This window comes from Lontra canadensis, unplaced genomic scaffold (genome assembly GCF_010015895.1).
Source record: "Lontra canadensis isolate GAN:19392208 unplaced genomic scaffold, GSC_riverotter_1.0 scaffold162, whole genome shotgun sequence".
NCBI classification, from domain to species: Eukaryota; Metazoa; Chordata; class Mammalia; order Carnivora; family Mustelidae; genus Lontra; species Lontra canadensis.
Genome location: NW_022631156.1, coordinates 2,315,779 through 2,329,434, shown reverse-complemented (window position 1 = coordinate 2,329,434; position 13,656 = coordinate 2,315,779). Strand labels below are relative to the sequence as shown.

At 37.4% G+C, this 13,656-nt stretch overlaps 1 protein-coding gene across 1 annotated transcript in view; it reads right to left on the bottom strand.

The window, feature by feature from the left end:
• The window catches only part of PCDH15 (protocadherin related 15), a 1,265,671-nt gene that overhangs the window by 56,932 nt on the left and 1,195,083 nt on the right, over positions 1-13,656 (bottom strand). Inside the window, exons 29-30 of the mRNA XM_032845308.1 lie at positions 10,140-10,355; positions 3,071-3,159 (exon numbers count right to left, since the gene is read on the bottom strand). Of these exons, the coding sequence (XP_032701199.1) occupies positions 3,071-3,159; positions 10,140-10,355 (305 nt within the window). The remainder of the gene's footprint in view (positions 1-3,070; positions 3,160-10,139; positions 10,356-13,656) is intronic.

Below are 13,656 nucleotides of genomic sequence, written 5' to 3'. Positions count from 1 at the left end.
TATAATGTTCATAATGTTATTTAAATGAGGGTTTTGGAGGGGTTGAGGGGGGTAATGGCCTAGCCTGGTGGTGGGTATTAAGGAGAGCACGTATTGCATGGAGCACTGGGTGAGGTGCATAAGAAATGAAACTTGGAACACTGAAAAATAAAAAAAATAAAAAAAATAGTTTTACTACAAAAAAATCATTTTACTACATTATTTCTCATGATAAGTTTTAAATGTTAACAGTAATATGTAATCTAAAAACAATACTCTTAATTTACTGGTTTTAATGATAATACTTGTGTAAGTAAAACTTCATTTCTAAGAACAAACAGCAGCCGGAAGTTAGCCCATGTCCTTTAACTAGCCAAATCCTGATTTAGTGTATTATCCACTCCAGATTACAAAACAAACAAACAAAAAAGCAAAAACAAAAAACAAACTTATTTATTCTCTTCAGATTCCTAGAACTGTCATCCCATTGTTTACATGGTTACATGTGTATTTCTCTTCTTCCCGTGGATGCTCAGGGAGTGTTTGGCGCAGACTCAAGCTGAATCAGATCTAACAGTCCTTATCATGACCACTGGCAGCTTTCGGAAAGGAATTGGAGAAGTGACACGCCATATGATCCCAGCCACATGACATTCTGGAACAGGCAGAACGATGGAGACAGTAAGGGTGAGAGGGTGTGGGGGAAAGAGAGGAGAGGGGGTGGAGACAGAGGACTTTCAGAGGAGTGGATCCATTCTGTGTCACTACTACAGTGAGAGACAGATGTCATTACACTTTAGCACAAGCCCACAAAATGTACGCCACTGACAGTAAACCTAACATTAACTATGAATTCGGTGTGATTCCGATGTGTCGGTGTAGGTTCACTGGTTGTAACAAACGTACCAGAGTCTGGTGGGAGATGGAGATAGTGAGGGAAGCTGTGTTTGGTGGGGGAGAGAGCATATGGGAATTCTCTCTGTATCTTTGGCTTCAATTTGCTGTGAATACAAAATTACTCTAAAAAATAAAGCCTATTTTTTTTAAAGGGATCAGAAATTTTTGTGCTTAAGAACCTCTAAATTAACACAGATTTTTAAAAACCTACAATAAGGAATCAGGCATTTGCCCTCCATGTTTACTGCATGAGCAAATTTATACTTCATTCTTTCAAAAAGCAACAACACAGGATTGGCACTCTTGTTCCAATTTTCACAAGGAGGAAGTGTGGCCCTAGGTGTGAAATCGCTTGCCTGGAGGTCACACATGGCTACAATAAGATTCAAACTTATCTGTTTGAATCCATCATTTAAGCTCCAAATTCAACTACCCTCTTTGGAAAGAATGGAAAAACTGGGGTCTTTGTCTTTACCCTCCCGACTGGGTCACTAACCTCATTTCTTAGAATCTCTGTTACTCCTTGAAGAATCACAATTCCCATTGTCCTGGCTGATATTTTTTAGTTTTCGACAGCAACACCATGATATTGGCTTTATTAGTTTCTGTGAACAGATGACTAGAAATGGGGAGGCAGTCTGGGGAGGTTGACGTGATTTGCTCCCGCTCTGGTTTCTAAGCTAATGTCACAGAACTCAAAGGTCTTTCCACAGGAATACATTTCTTTCAAGACTTGAAAGATGCCTGGTTTTTCTCATTGAGAGCTTCATTTCCACTTAAGAAGAAAAAAATATCATAAACTTCTATGAAATTATACTTCTGGTCATTTTTTTCTGGTTTCCCTAAATTTTGTCTCCATATGAGAAAGGGGAATCATGATTTTGCTTGTGTAAAATTTTCATTCAGTAAAATACATTCGGTGTCCATAATATGTCTGGAATTATAGCAATGGAAGACAGGTCTCCTAGCCTCAAGGAGCTTATACTTCAGTGGGGAACTGACATGCCATGAAAATATTAGATAATGCTGTGAAGAAAAAATAAAGCAGGATGAAGAGCTACCGGCTGAAGATGGTTCTCCCATCTTCTGGGTGGTACAATCAGAGAAGGCTTGCTTCCATAGATAATATTATGCAGCTAAGAGACAGGCATGATTCTAGTTTTTGCAGGTATAATCAGCTATTATTCTGGCGAAGGCTAAATATGTGTAAACCTCCCTCGAAGAAGTAAACCAGATACTGCCTGATTGATATTCCAAGCATACACATTGAGAATCACTTTCTCCATAGGACATTGCACATGATACACAAAGGTTAAGTTTGTGAGAGGTCAAGGAATAATCGTTATAGAGCACATATGTTTTCATTAGGAGAAGCACTCATGATTTCATCAGGGGTTTTCCTATTGTATTTGACACATAATTAAAGAAAGTTTAGCTGAAGAAGCTGTTGATGGTTCTTCAGGCAGCTTGGAAGTGAAAGATATTTTGTTAGAAAGCAGTAGTGATAACTGACATCTGTCAGCCTGAACTCAAGTGAAGACACGGAATAACAAGAATGTGCCCCTGTGAAAATTAGGAAATGATGTCAGGCTAGGTTCGGGTCATGCAGAGTGAACTAGAAAGTCATCTTAATAATCCTCGATAGCATTCAGAGTATTAGAGAACGAGAGCTTCATAAATAGTCACAACTTTGAGTCAACAGTGGCATGCCACAATATGACATACATTCTAGACTACTTCAAAATATGTATTGGTAAAAGTCTTCATGATTTTTGAAAGAGTAAGCTTCAGCCATCTAGATACATCACTATGAGAAATAGCATTTCCTGGACCAGCTGGATTGCTGAGATAATGAGCTTTTTGAATAATTTGGGGCCATAAAATCAAGATATATATGCTCTAATAATGAATATTAGGATTTACTTGTATGCAGCATTCTGAGGTTATACTGATGCATCAGTCAAAGCATCCTGAGTAAGATCTTCTCACATCTCATTTCCATACCTACTCGAAGGCACTCTCACCAGCTTCCCTTGTGTTAGATGAAGCTGTTTCAGGAAAAGGGTAACCTGAATTATTAAAATGACATATTGTAATATATGTTTCATCAGAACCCTCTAAGGATTTGAAGGAGCTTATCCAATAAAATTACAGCCAAATGCAAATCAATATATAAGTAAGCAAAATCCATTACTCTGTAAGATCTTCTATCTTCTTTTCTACCAGAGTCGGGGGCACATTGGAAACGATGACCTGCATGTCCAGCTGATTGACCACGGAAACCTGCAGGAAGTAAAGCCAGAGTCTGTTCAGAACTCAACAGCATTTCTTTCTTTTTTCTTTTTTTTCTTTTTTTTTTTAAGTATGTTCAGTTAGCCACAATATAGTACATCATTAGTTTTTGATGTAGTGGTCAATGATTCATCAGTTGCATATAACACCTACTGCTTATCACATCACATATCCTCCTTAATAGCCATCACCGGGTTACCCCATCCCCCCACCTACCTCCCTTCTGTAACCCTCAGTTTATTTCCTGGGGTCCAGAGTCTCTCATGGTTTATCTCTCTGATTTCTCCCTAGCATTTTATAAAACCAAAACACAATGCTTCCATCTCTTCCCTACTGGGCATGGACCCTGTGGTTTCCCATTTGTAACGTAGGAATGAATGGTATCTTTAGGTACACAAGCTCTGCTAGATCCTGGGACAGGAGGAGACTGATGCACTATCACTACTAACTTAGAAGTAAGTCTAACTTGGGTGCCTGGGTGGCTCAGTTGGTTAAGCAACTGCTTTCAGCTCAGGTTGTGATCCTGGAGTCCTGGGATTGGATCTGCATCAGGCTCCCTGCTCAGTAGGGAGTCTCCTTCTCCCTCTCATGCTCTCTATCTCTCTCTCTCTCAAATAAATAAATAAAATCTTTGAAAAAAATTAAAAAAAGAAGTAAGTCTAACTTACTTAGACTTTTAGTGTGGTTGATTTGTGTTTGTTTTGTTGGTTATTTTCTAAGGCATGAAAGAAGAAGCGTTTATTTTTCTAATTGGGTTACTGAAGGGCACTCAGGATAATGGAAAACCCAAGTTTTACAAACGTCAAGAGATCACCTATCCAGTTTGACTAGGAAGCTGAGATATGACTAGTTTGAATAATTCACTCTATGGGATCATCACACATAGTCTTCGTGTTTGCTTCAGCCAATTCTACGTTTGTGTGAATAAAGAGATAGATACACATTTACATGTGGGACTAAAATAAGCTAGTTTAGCAGCTGTTTACAAATCAATTCTATTCGCTAACATTTATGGAATTCCTTTTATGATCTTACTTAAAAAAATGAAAAACATAGTATTTATTCAGTATGTGTAAATTATCATTTACTTTTTTCCCCTCAATACTCCATAGGTTTTCACTCATTTAATTATAAATATGATCATATCAGGTAGTTATTACTATCATTCCACTTTTTATTTACTTATTTAAAGATTTATTTTTTTTTAGAAAGAGAGAGAGCAGGCGAGCAGGGGGAGGGGCAGAGGAGGAGGGAGAGAATCTCAAGTAGACTCCACACTGAGCCTGGAGTCGGTCACAGGGCTCCATCCCATGATCCTGAGATCATGACCTGAGTGGAAATCAACAGTTGGATGCTTGACTGAGCCACCCAGGCACCCCCTTTTCACTTTTTAAAAAAGAAAACTAACAAAGAGGCTTTTCATCCCTAATGAATATTGCCATGTGGGAGAAAAGGTACAGATTTGCTGGACCTTGCTATTTTTTAAGAGAAGAAATCCGAAATATTATACAAAATATTTCAAATAAATAGAAATTTTTCAAACCATGTGTGAGTCTCATAATTTATGTGTACAGACTAAATTAAGCCAGGGATCTTCTGAATACCACCTAGGAGCAAACACCAGCAGTTCCAATGCTGTACCTCTAACTCATTATTGGCATCTGGGACCCTATGTCCAAATTTCCCACAAATGTGTACATGGATCCTGATTGCAGCTTTAGCAAAAACAAAACAAAAAACAAAACAAAAAAAGAAACAAACAAACAAAAACTGACTTCATTAGAAAAAGGGATTAACACACTTTTTTTTTTTAAAGATTTTATATATTTATTTGACAGATATCACAAGTAGGCAGAGAAGCAGGCAGAGAGAGAGGAGGAAGCAGGCTCCCTGTTGAGCAGAGAGCCTGATGTGGGGCTCGATCCCTGAACCCTGGGATCATGACCTGAGCTGAAGGCAGAGGCTTTAACCCACTAAACCATCCAGGCACCCAGATTAACACTTTTTGTGTAACTTTATCTTTTTTTATGGGTTCCCTTTCTTTCCTGGTCTCAATATGAATAAAGAAACCCTAAAGAAATTCAAAGACACAAGATGGAAAGAGTTCCAGTCCCTAAATCTCCATTTTCTGGAATGCCATCAGGAATACCACCCAGCCATGTGCAGCCTTCTTGTGTCCTGTGAGAGAAACATACAATGTGTTAGGGTAAGCCCCTGAAATGTTTTGGAGTTTTGGGTTAAAAAGTCAGCCTACCATGACAAACACCCAGGGCTCCATTATGTAGGAGTGCTAGATTCTTAGTAATTGGAGGGCACAAAAATCTAGAATGTTAGTTTTATGTGGGTGCAGGGAAGTGGTAGGATTTCCTTTTGTATAATTACGTTTTAAAGTTTCAGAAGCTCATTTACAAGTAATCTTTTGGAAAGAAATCAATCCATGTGCTGGGTACTCAATCTGGGAGCAAAATTTGGCCTTGAAGATAGTAATAACTCTACCATTTGTCTTTTAAGGACAGCTGGTACTTTCTCTTTATTCAGAAGGATAAAGTACTTACTCAAGGGAATTTTGAATTTGCTAATGAGTTTTGGGGCTAAATTCTGACTGAACTAACAAAATGAATTAAGATTTAAGATCCTTCAGGGGCACATGAATGGTTCAATCCGTTAAACATCTGCCTTTGGCTCAGGTCATTACCCCAGGGTCCTGGGACTGAGCCCACTGTGAGGGAGTCTGCCTCTCTCCTGCTTATGCTCTCTCTGTCCAGTAAATAAACAAAATCCTAAAAAAGGTTTAACTTGCCTCAAAATATATACATATTAAGCTTACAATTTATCAAAAAGATTTTTTGATCTTAACTTTTGAAGACATACTTTTGTATTAAGATAAAAAACAACGTAGTACCAATTCTGATAAAGTAACAAAATTCAGATTGCATGTAACTCAGAAGTATTTGTCTCAGACTGAGTTATAAGTAGTTACTTTAGAAGTTTTAAATCTCCTTGAAGTACAATCATGATTTATGGAGAACACATACATCTTTCATTATGCTGACCAAGAAAATAAGCTAATATAGTTTAAATTTTGATGTTTCAAAGGAATGCTAATTCCCTGAATCTTGACTTCATCTATCATCTATAATAAAGGTATTTAAATGCTTAAGATTCCTAGATTTTATTTGTTACTTTTCTGGTACAGTCTTTATGCAAGTATTTCTGGAAATACACATGTCAGTTTATTATACCAACTATAACAAGTCTGCTTATAAAGACTTTTTAAAAACGTAGTTCTATCATTGTGGAATCAATCTCTAATAATGGATTAAAATTATGAGTGACAGTCTAAAGAAGGAAAAGTAATACTTGTGAAGCACAATATTCTAAAACCAGAGCTTCCTAGTTGACATATTCTATTATTTCTAAGTCCTTTTAATCCTTCTTCATAAATTGCTCAGCTTTCCTTTTTCCTGCCCTTCCATTCATTCCCAAACAGTGTAGACAGTGCTGCCCAGTAAAAAAAAAAATAAATAAATAACATAAGCCACACATACATGCCAGATATGTAATTTCAAGTGCTCTGGTATCAACAATAGGGTACCAGAGGATAAAAAATAATGAAAGTCATCTAATAATACACTTAACCCAATATATTAATATAGCATCATTCTCACACATACTGAATACCAAACAACTTATTAAGGAGACATTTTTCACTTTTTTATACCAAGTCATTGAAACTCAGGGTGCATTTTATGCTTATAATACATCTCAGTGTGACAGCGTCACAAAGGCAAGTGCCCGGTGACCACATGGGACAAATAACTCACACTCTGGGCAGCAAAGCTCTAAAGAGCTTCACCGTGTCTTGTGTTGACTGGCCACTAGCCACTGTCTGTCCTGACTGGTCTCTGGTGCAATCTCACTTCTCTTGAAAAGGAAGAAGCAGTTTAATTATCTTTTTCAGATAGCTTTGTATAGTCTTTGATACCACTCCCAAACGCAAGTGGTAGTCGAAGATTAGTTTTGATGTGAAATTGAAAATTGGGTTTAGTTATGTTAAAACCCATTTCTCTGTCTTGTACTCAGAATGGCTCTTGACCCACAGAGAGGTTTTAACATCATGCATTGATCATTTGGAAAACACTGGTTCACTGAATAATGCAGATTTTTCAAGTACTGACACATTATATAGCACAATATCAAGAAAAAAAAATCACATTCTTTAAGATGAACACTGATCTCATGGTCTTTAAGTTAATAGGAAGATGTCAAGATCACAGTGGTGAGTGAATATGAGTTTCCAATAATCTAATATGTGCTGTTAGTTGTTATCATTAGCAGCAAATACTGTCAGTTGTGTTCCTTAAGTTGGCTGTCTCACTTTGTTCATTTATGTTTAAATGTCTAGCAAATATTCAAGTTTGAGACACATTTTATCTCATTATTTTTTCCAAATAAAAGTATTCCTTAAAAAAAAACAACAACAGTAAATTCAGCTTACATAGAGCTTTTCCTTGAGACTACCATTATACTTCCTTTTATAGAAGAAATGCTTTCCAAATATTTCCCATTTCATTACAGAAAATATTGAAAAGGTGTTTAGTCAAGAGTGGAGATTTGTTAAAACTAGTAAGTTTTACTGCTTATGAGTAAGGGCACTCTTGAGGCTTTTCTCTCTCTCTCTCTCTCTATGACTCTGAAGGATACAATGAAAACAGTGGTGCAAATACAATATACTAAAACATCAAACAATGTCCTAGCATTTTCACCAAAAGAAATTCTGACCTTACTGAACCCTGAAATGATTTAAGGGATCCTTAGTGTTCCATGGACCACACTTTGAGAGCTGCTAACATACACTGTAGTAGAGAAGCCATTCATCCATTGAACAGCCACTAAGGGCCCATGACACATCAGGAATTATTCTGGGCATTTGAGATACATCATGGAATAAAATCATAAAAAACAAACAAAAGAACTCTCCTCATGGGGTTTTTGCGGGGAAACATGAACATGAGTATGGTAAGTCTGTTGTAAAGAGCAAACAGTAAAGAGGTGTAAACTGACACAGTCGGGCTGCATTGCTAAATGGGGCGGTCGGAGTAGGCGTCACCGTGAAATACATCCTTGCAAATATTTGGAAGAAATGAGGGAGCTCGTCAGGAACACATTTGGGGAAGAACATTTTAGACAGCAGCACTGCCAAGATCTCTAGAGCGAGGACGGGTCTGGCTGTTTGGAAAACAGCAAATTGGCCAATGTTAGCGGGTCTGAATGAGTTAGATGAAGAATAGCAGAATTGAGGTCACCGGAGGCCTTCTGACTACAGAAGGTCGTCTTCTGTAATGACTTAACTTCTCTGAAAGAACCGCTACATCAAAGTCTTATTTCTCCCCACATCTCCCTTCTCTTGACTGAAAGGATTTCCAATCTCACCTTAAAAAAATGTTTTACTGGTAAGTTTTCCACATATATATGGTTCATAAATATATCTCATTATGATTACTTTGAAATAACTCTTCCTTAATGTATCTTGGGTAATTTTAAAGGTATACTTTCAAGTTTCCACACAATAGCTTAAAGAGTCCAAATAAGAAACCCATAAACTTCACATTGCTCATGTACATATTACACAGATAATCTATATAGTTACATCTTACTTATGTTATTGCAGTATTTATTTTATCTTATTTATTTATTTGACAGAGTGAGGGAGCATGAGCAGGGAACCCAATGCGGAACTGGATCCCAGTAACCTGGGATCCTGACCTGAGCTGAAGGCGGACGCTTTACCCACTGAACCACCCAGGTGCCCCCATTATTGCAGTATTTTACTTATCCTGTCTATTCTGACAGCACCTCATTGTGCAGCCCTGACACAACAGGAAGGGAAATGGCAACACTGTGTACATTAGGTTTACAGATCTTAACTCTATTAAAAACCTATGTCAACTTTGAAATCTTCTATGTCAAATGCTTCTTGGCTCAGAATGGCCTTTGTTTATTCTAGTGAAGCTTTCTTGCTCTAAATAAGGATGTCCTGTTCTTCATGCCCACCACAGTCATGAGAGTTGGCCTTCATGATTTAGAAGAACAATAGGGGATCTGTGATGTCTACATATATGAGAAGGTTAAACTCATTCAGAGAACTAACGGAGGGGAGCTGTGAAGATGAAGATCTAACAAGATAGAAACAGCAGAAGAAAAATTATACTGGATTCTGTATTCCTGTGACAAGCATTTCCAGTAATAATTGTAACTTATAATGTTTACTAGATTAATCAAAGTCCCAACAAGCCATGCTTCCAAGTTGGCATAAATCCCATAGGACAGAAGCTTTGGTGTTGAGTATCTTGAATAAACAGTAAGATCAAACTGCCCTTGGGAACACTCTACCACGGAGATGTGGTAGAGACAAAGAAAGAGAAGAGAAAAGTGGTATTCATGGCTGAAGCCAAATATAACTGAGTCAAGGATCATTGATGCCATCACTGGGGATCTTAAAGGAAACTACATCTATTGGAACATAAATTTGCACCGAAGCATTTCCTTTTGTTTTCTTAATTATGAAAGGTCTAAAAGGAATTTAAACAGTAATAAAAAATGTCATACATTTTAATTTCTGCAGCACAAAGCAGTGAAGCATTTTAAAATTTTAAGTAGATCCAGCCAATTCTATACTAAAAATGCGATCTACAGACCAAATGGAAATCCAGCACTTGTGGAATTGCTGTCGCAGTCATACAGGAAAACATATTGGGATGTATTTCCCAATGTCAAAAAAATATACAGCCTTAAAGCTATACCTTTTTATATCCTAAACTGTGGCTACTAGCAACCTGGAGGAAAATTGATCACATTTATATTCTAGAAAACCTATTTCGAATAAATGTAAAAGTTCCATGAGTTGGAGACATCGACCGCAGACTGGCAGGTGCACGTGCTTCCCCTAATCTGGAAGTCTATCTACTTACCAGGACATCTGCTTTGCCGCTCAGTCCCTGCCCATAGTTATCAGTTGCGATGACTTGGAACTTGAAGTAGGACCTTCTCATGTTGTGAAAGAGCATAGCAGTTTTGATGAGCCCTGTATAGGTTTCCACCACAAATCCTTCTTTTCCCTCTTTAATGGGTGGAATGATGAGTCGGTATGCCATGGCGCTGTAATTGCCAGTATCTTTGTCCGTAGCCTAGGAGGGAAACAACACGGTATAAATAAGCAGTAAAAAAACACCAGTATTCAAGGGCTCATTGCTTTTGTAAGACTGATGTTCTTTTGTAAGAACACAATACAACCCTCCTCAAAGTCTCTTGTTCTGGGTACCATTCTATAGATTAACAGGCTTTGTGTCCATAGGGATGAATGGTTGTTATTAGAATAATAACTACCCAACTATGAATACAAAGGACACAGACTCAGTTATAACAGAGTCCAACCTGGTGAATTAAGTGTTTTGACTGGCATGTCTGATGGGTTCAACTCTGAGCTGTGATCCAAATTGGTTTAAGGATGGGAGTGATTGTTTATCTAGCCATTGTCTCGTGTTAAGAGGCATAGCATGTGATAGTCATTTTGATCTATCCTATTTCTGAAAGGGGAAAGATAAAATAATCCACTGAAAGATCTCAAATGATAGTAAAAGTTCAGAGCTTTTAAGCAATAAATCTATAGCTGTATATCCTAATTAGTTAATGCCATGTCATAATTATAGAAGGTTTGAATACTAATCCAGGCTCCTTTTTATTCATTCTACATCCTAATTAACCAGATTTTTTCCTAGTTGTAAGTACTTATAATCTACATGTTAAGTTTTCTTAACATTTAGAATTTAAAAAGGGCAATAGATGTTTAGAATGTTGGTGGTGGTGGGGTTTTCGTTCTTGTTGCTGTTTTTGTTTTGTAAATGAAGCTATGAGTATAATTTATTAGTCTGTCTGCATGGCTTCAACATCAGAGACTTTTCAGAATGCCAGTCTGAGAATTATTTCATAGTGGAATATTTGGAAGAGGAATGATGGATATGAGAGTCTCAGTGAATTTATATAAAGTTACATAGACCTTATTCATGATACTAGATATGAAAGTTTAATATTATTATTTTCTTTGGTTATTCTTATTTTTACCAAAGATATTATTAAATATCATGAATTAAGCATTTTTAAAAAGATTTTATTTATTTATTTGAGAGAGAAAGAGAACATGAGTGATGTGAGGGACAGAGGGAGAAGCAGACTCCCCCCTGAGGAGGGATCCTGACTCCAGACTTGATTCCAGGACCCCGAGATCATGACCTGAGCCTGAGCCATAGGTAGACACTACACTGACTGAGCCACCCAGGCATGCCATATCAAGCATTTCTGATTTCCCATTATAACGCTAAGGATTCTATAAAACATCATCTTCTTTAATAAAAACTCTAAGAAATGTATTATTCCAATCACATAAATTAGTGCCATCCAACTGAACTTTCCGTGATAAAGGAAATGCTCTGTGTTCTGTCCAACACAGAAGCTACCAGCCACATACAGCTACTCAGAACTCGAAATGAGGCTAATGGGAGTCAGAAATTAAAATCTGAATTCTAACTAAATTTCAATAGCCAACGACTACATTTTAAGTGGTAAAGTTGGGATATAAATAATGATAATAGTAAATGACAGCAAATGTATATTAAGCTTTACCATGAGCTCTACTCTCCAGCTTCAAATTCTATATACGTGCTTAACCATGGAAAACATTTCAGGATAACTCTAACCACCTGGTAAACAAGGTAATTTAAAGTAAAAAACAGATATTTCACTTCGGGATAAAATATTTCTGGAATTTTCTAAGAAGTCAAAAATCTCAGCTTTAGACTAGGATGAGCTCTAGCTACTAGCTCATCTCCATAGATGGTCTGTATGTTTCACAGAATGGCAGAGCTCAGTTTTGGCATTAGAGGGATAATAATTAGATTTTGGCACTAGAGGGACAGTAATTAGATTTCAACATTAGATCACTAAAAGGAGAAGAAGAACAAAGAAAAAATAGTTATCAAAGTGTTTCCTTTTACAATTTGAACTCAGGGTTTTTATTCATTTAATAAAGGGCAGCGTTAAAAAAAGCACATTTCCAACTAAAATTAAAATCAGAGTTTGAATCAATTAATCAAAGACATTTCTTTCACATACTAGGAGGAAATTTGAGACTAATGCCAAATGGGTCAAAGATTTGGTTGAATACCGTCTTTTAACTTTAAATTAGCATGGGTGTTTCTACTCAAATAAATTTTTTACTGTTAATGAAATAATAGTGAGGTATAAGAAATGTGCACAAAAATGGACAAATCTTGAGTATACAGCTCAGTTAAATTTTGCAAACTATACACATCCATGTGGCTAGCCCCTGCATCAAGAAATAAAGCATTACCAACATCCCAGGATGTTCTCTATGTCCTTTCAGCCATACCCTCTCCCCAGGAAACCACTGTATTAATTTCTAAATAAACTGGTTATGCCTACTTTTACTTTTTTTTTTTTTAAAGATTTTATTTATTTATTTGACAGACAGAAATCACAAGCAGGCAGAGAGATAGGCAGAGAGAGAGGGGGGGAAACAGGCTCCCTGCTGAGCAGAGAGCCCGATTCAGGGCTTGATCCCAGGACCCTGGGATCATGACCTGAGCTGAAAGCAGAGGCTTTAACCCATGAGCCACCCAGGCACCCCTGCCTACTTTTACTTTAAAGACTTTATTTGTCAGAGAGAGAGAGAGTGAGAGTACAAGCAAGTGGAGGGGCAGTAGGAAAGGGAGAAGCAGGCCTCCTCACTGAGCACGGAGGCCAGTCAATGCAAGACTGGGATCATGACCTGAACCAAAGGCAGACGCTTAACTGACTGAGTCACCCAGGCATTCCTAGTTATGCCTATTTTTAAACTTTATGTTGATGGGACCACACCATATCTTCTCCTTTCTGTCTGAATTCTTTTACTCAATTAAGTGTTATGGGATTCTAAATCTTTGTATTTTTAAATTTTTATAGGCACTTTAAATCATTTTATTTCATCTATCCTATAATACCATGAGATACATATTATTATTCCGTATTTTTCCTGCAAAGAACCTGAGACTTAGCTATCTCTATGCTTCAGGATTTGAATTCTGGTCATTCCAATTCTAGAATCTAAGTCCAAATGGACACATCAACCCCTCTCCCCACTCCCAAGTATTTACAACCAACATTCTGGCCTGTGATTTTCTTCCTTTTTTCTTTTTTTTAAGATTTTACCTAATTGTCTGACAGAGAGAAAAAGAACACAAGCAGGGGGAGGGGCAGAAGGAGAGGAGAGGAGAGGGAGACACAGACTCCCCAGTGAGTAGGGAGCCCATGTTTGACTTGATCCCAGGACCTCGGGATCATGACCCGAGCCAAAGGCAGAGAGATGCTTAACTGACTGAGCCACACAGGTACCCCCAGGCCTGTCTTTTTCAAAAAGTTTTTAAATTTTTATAA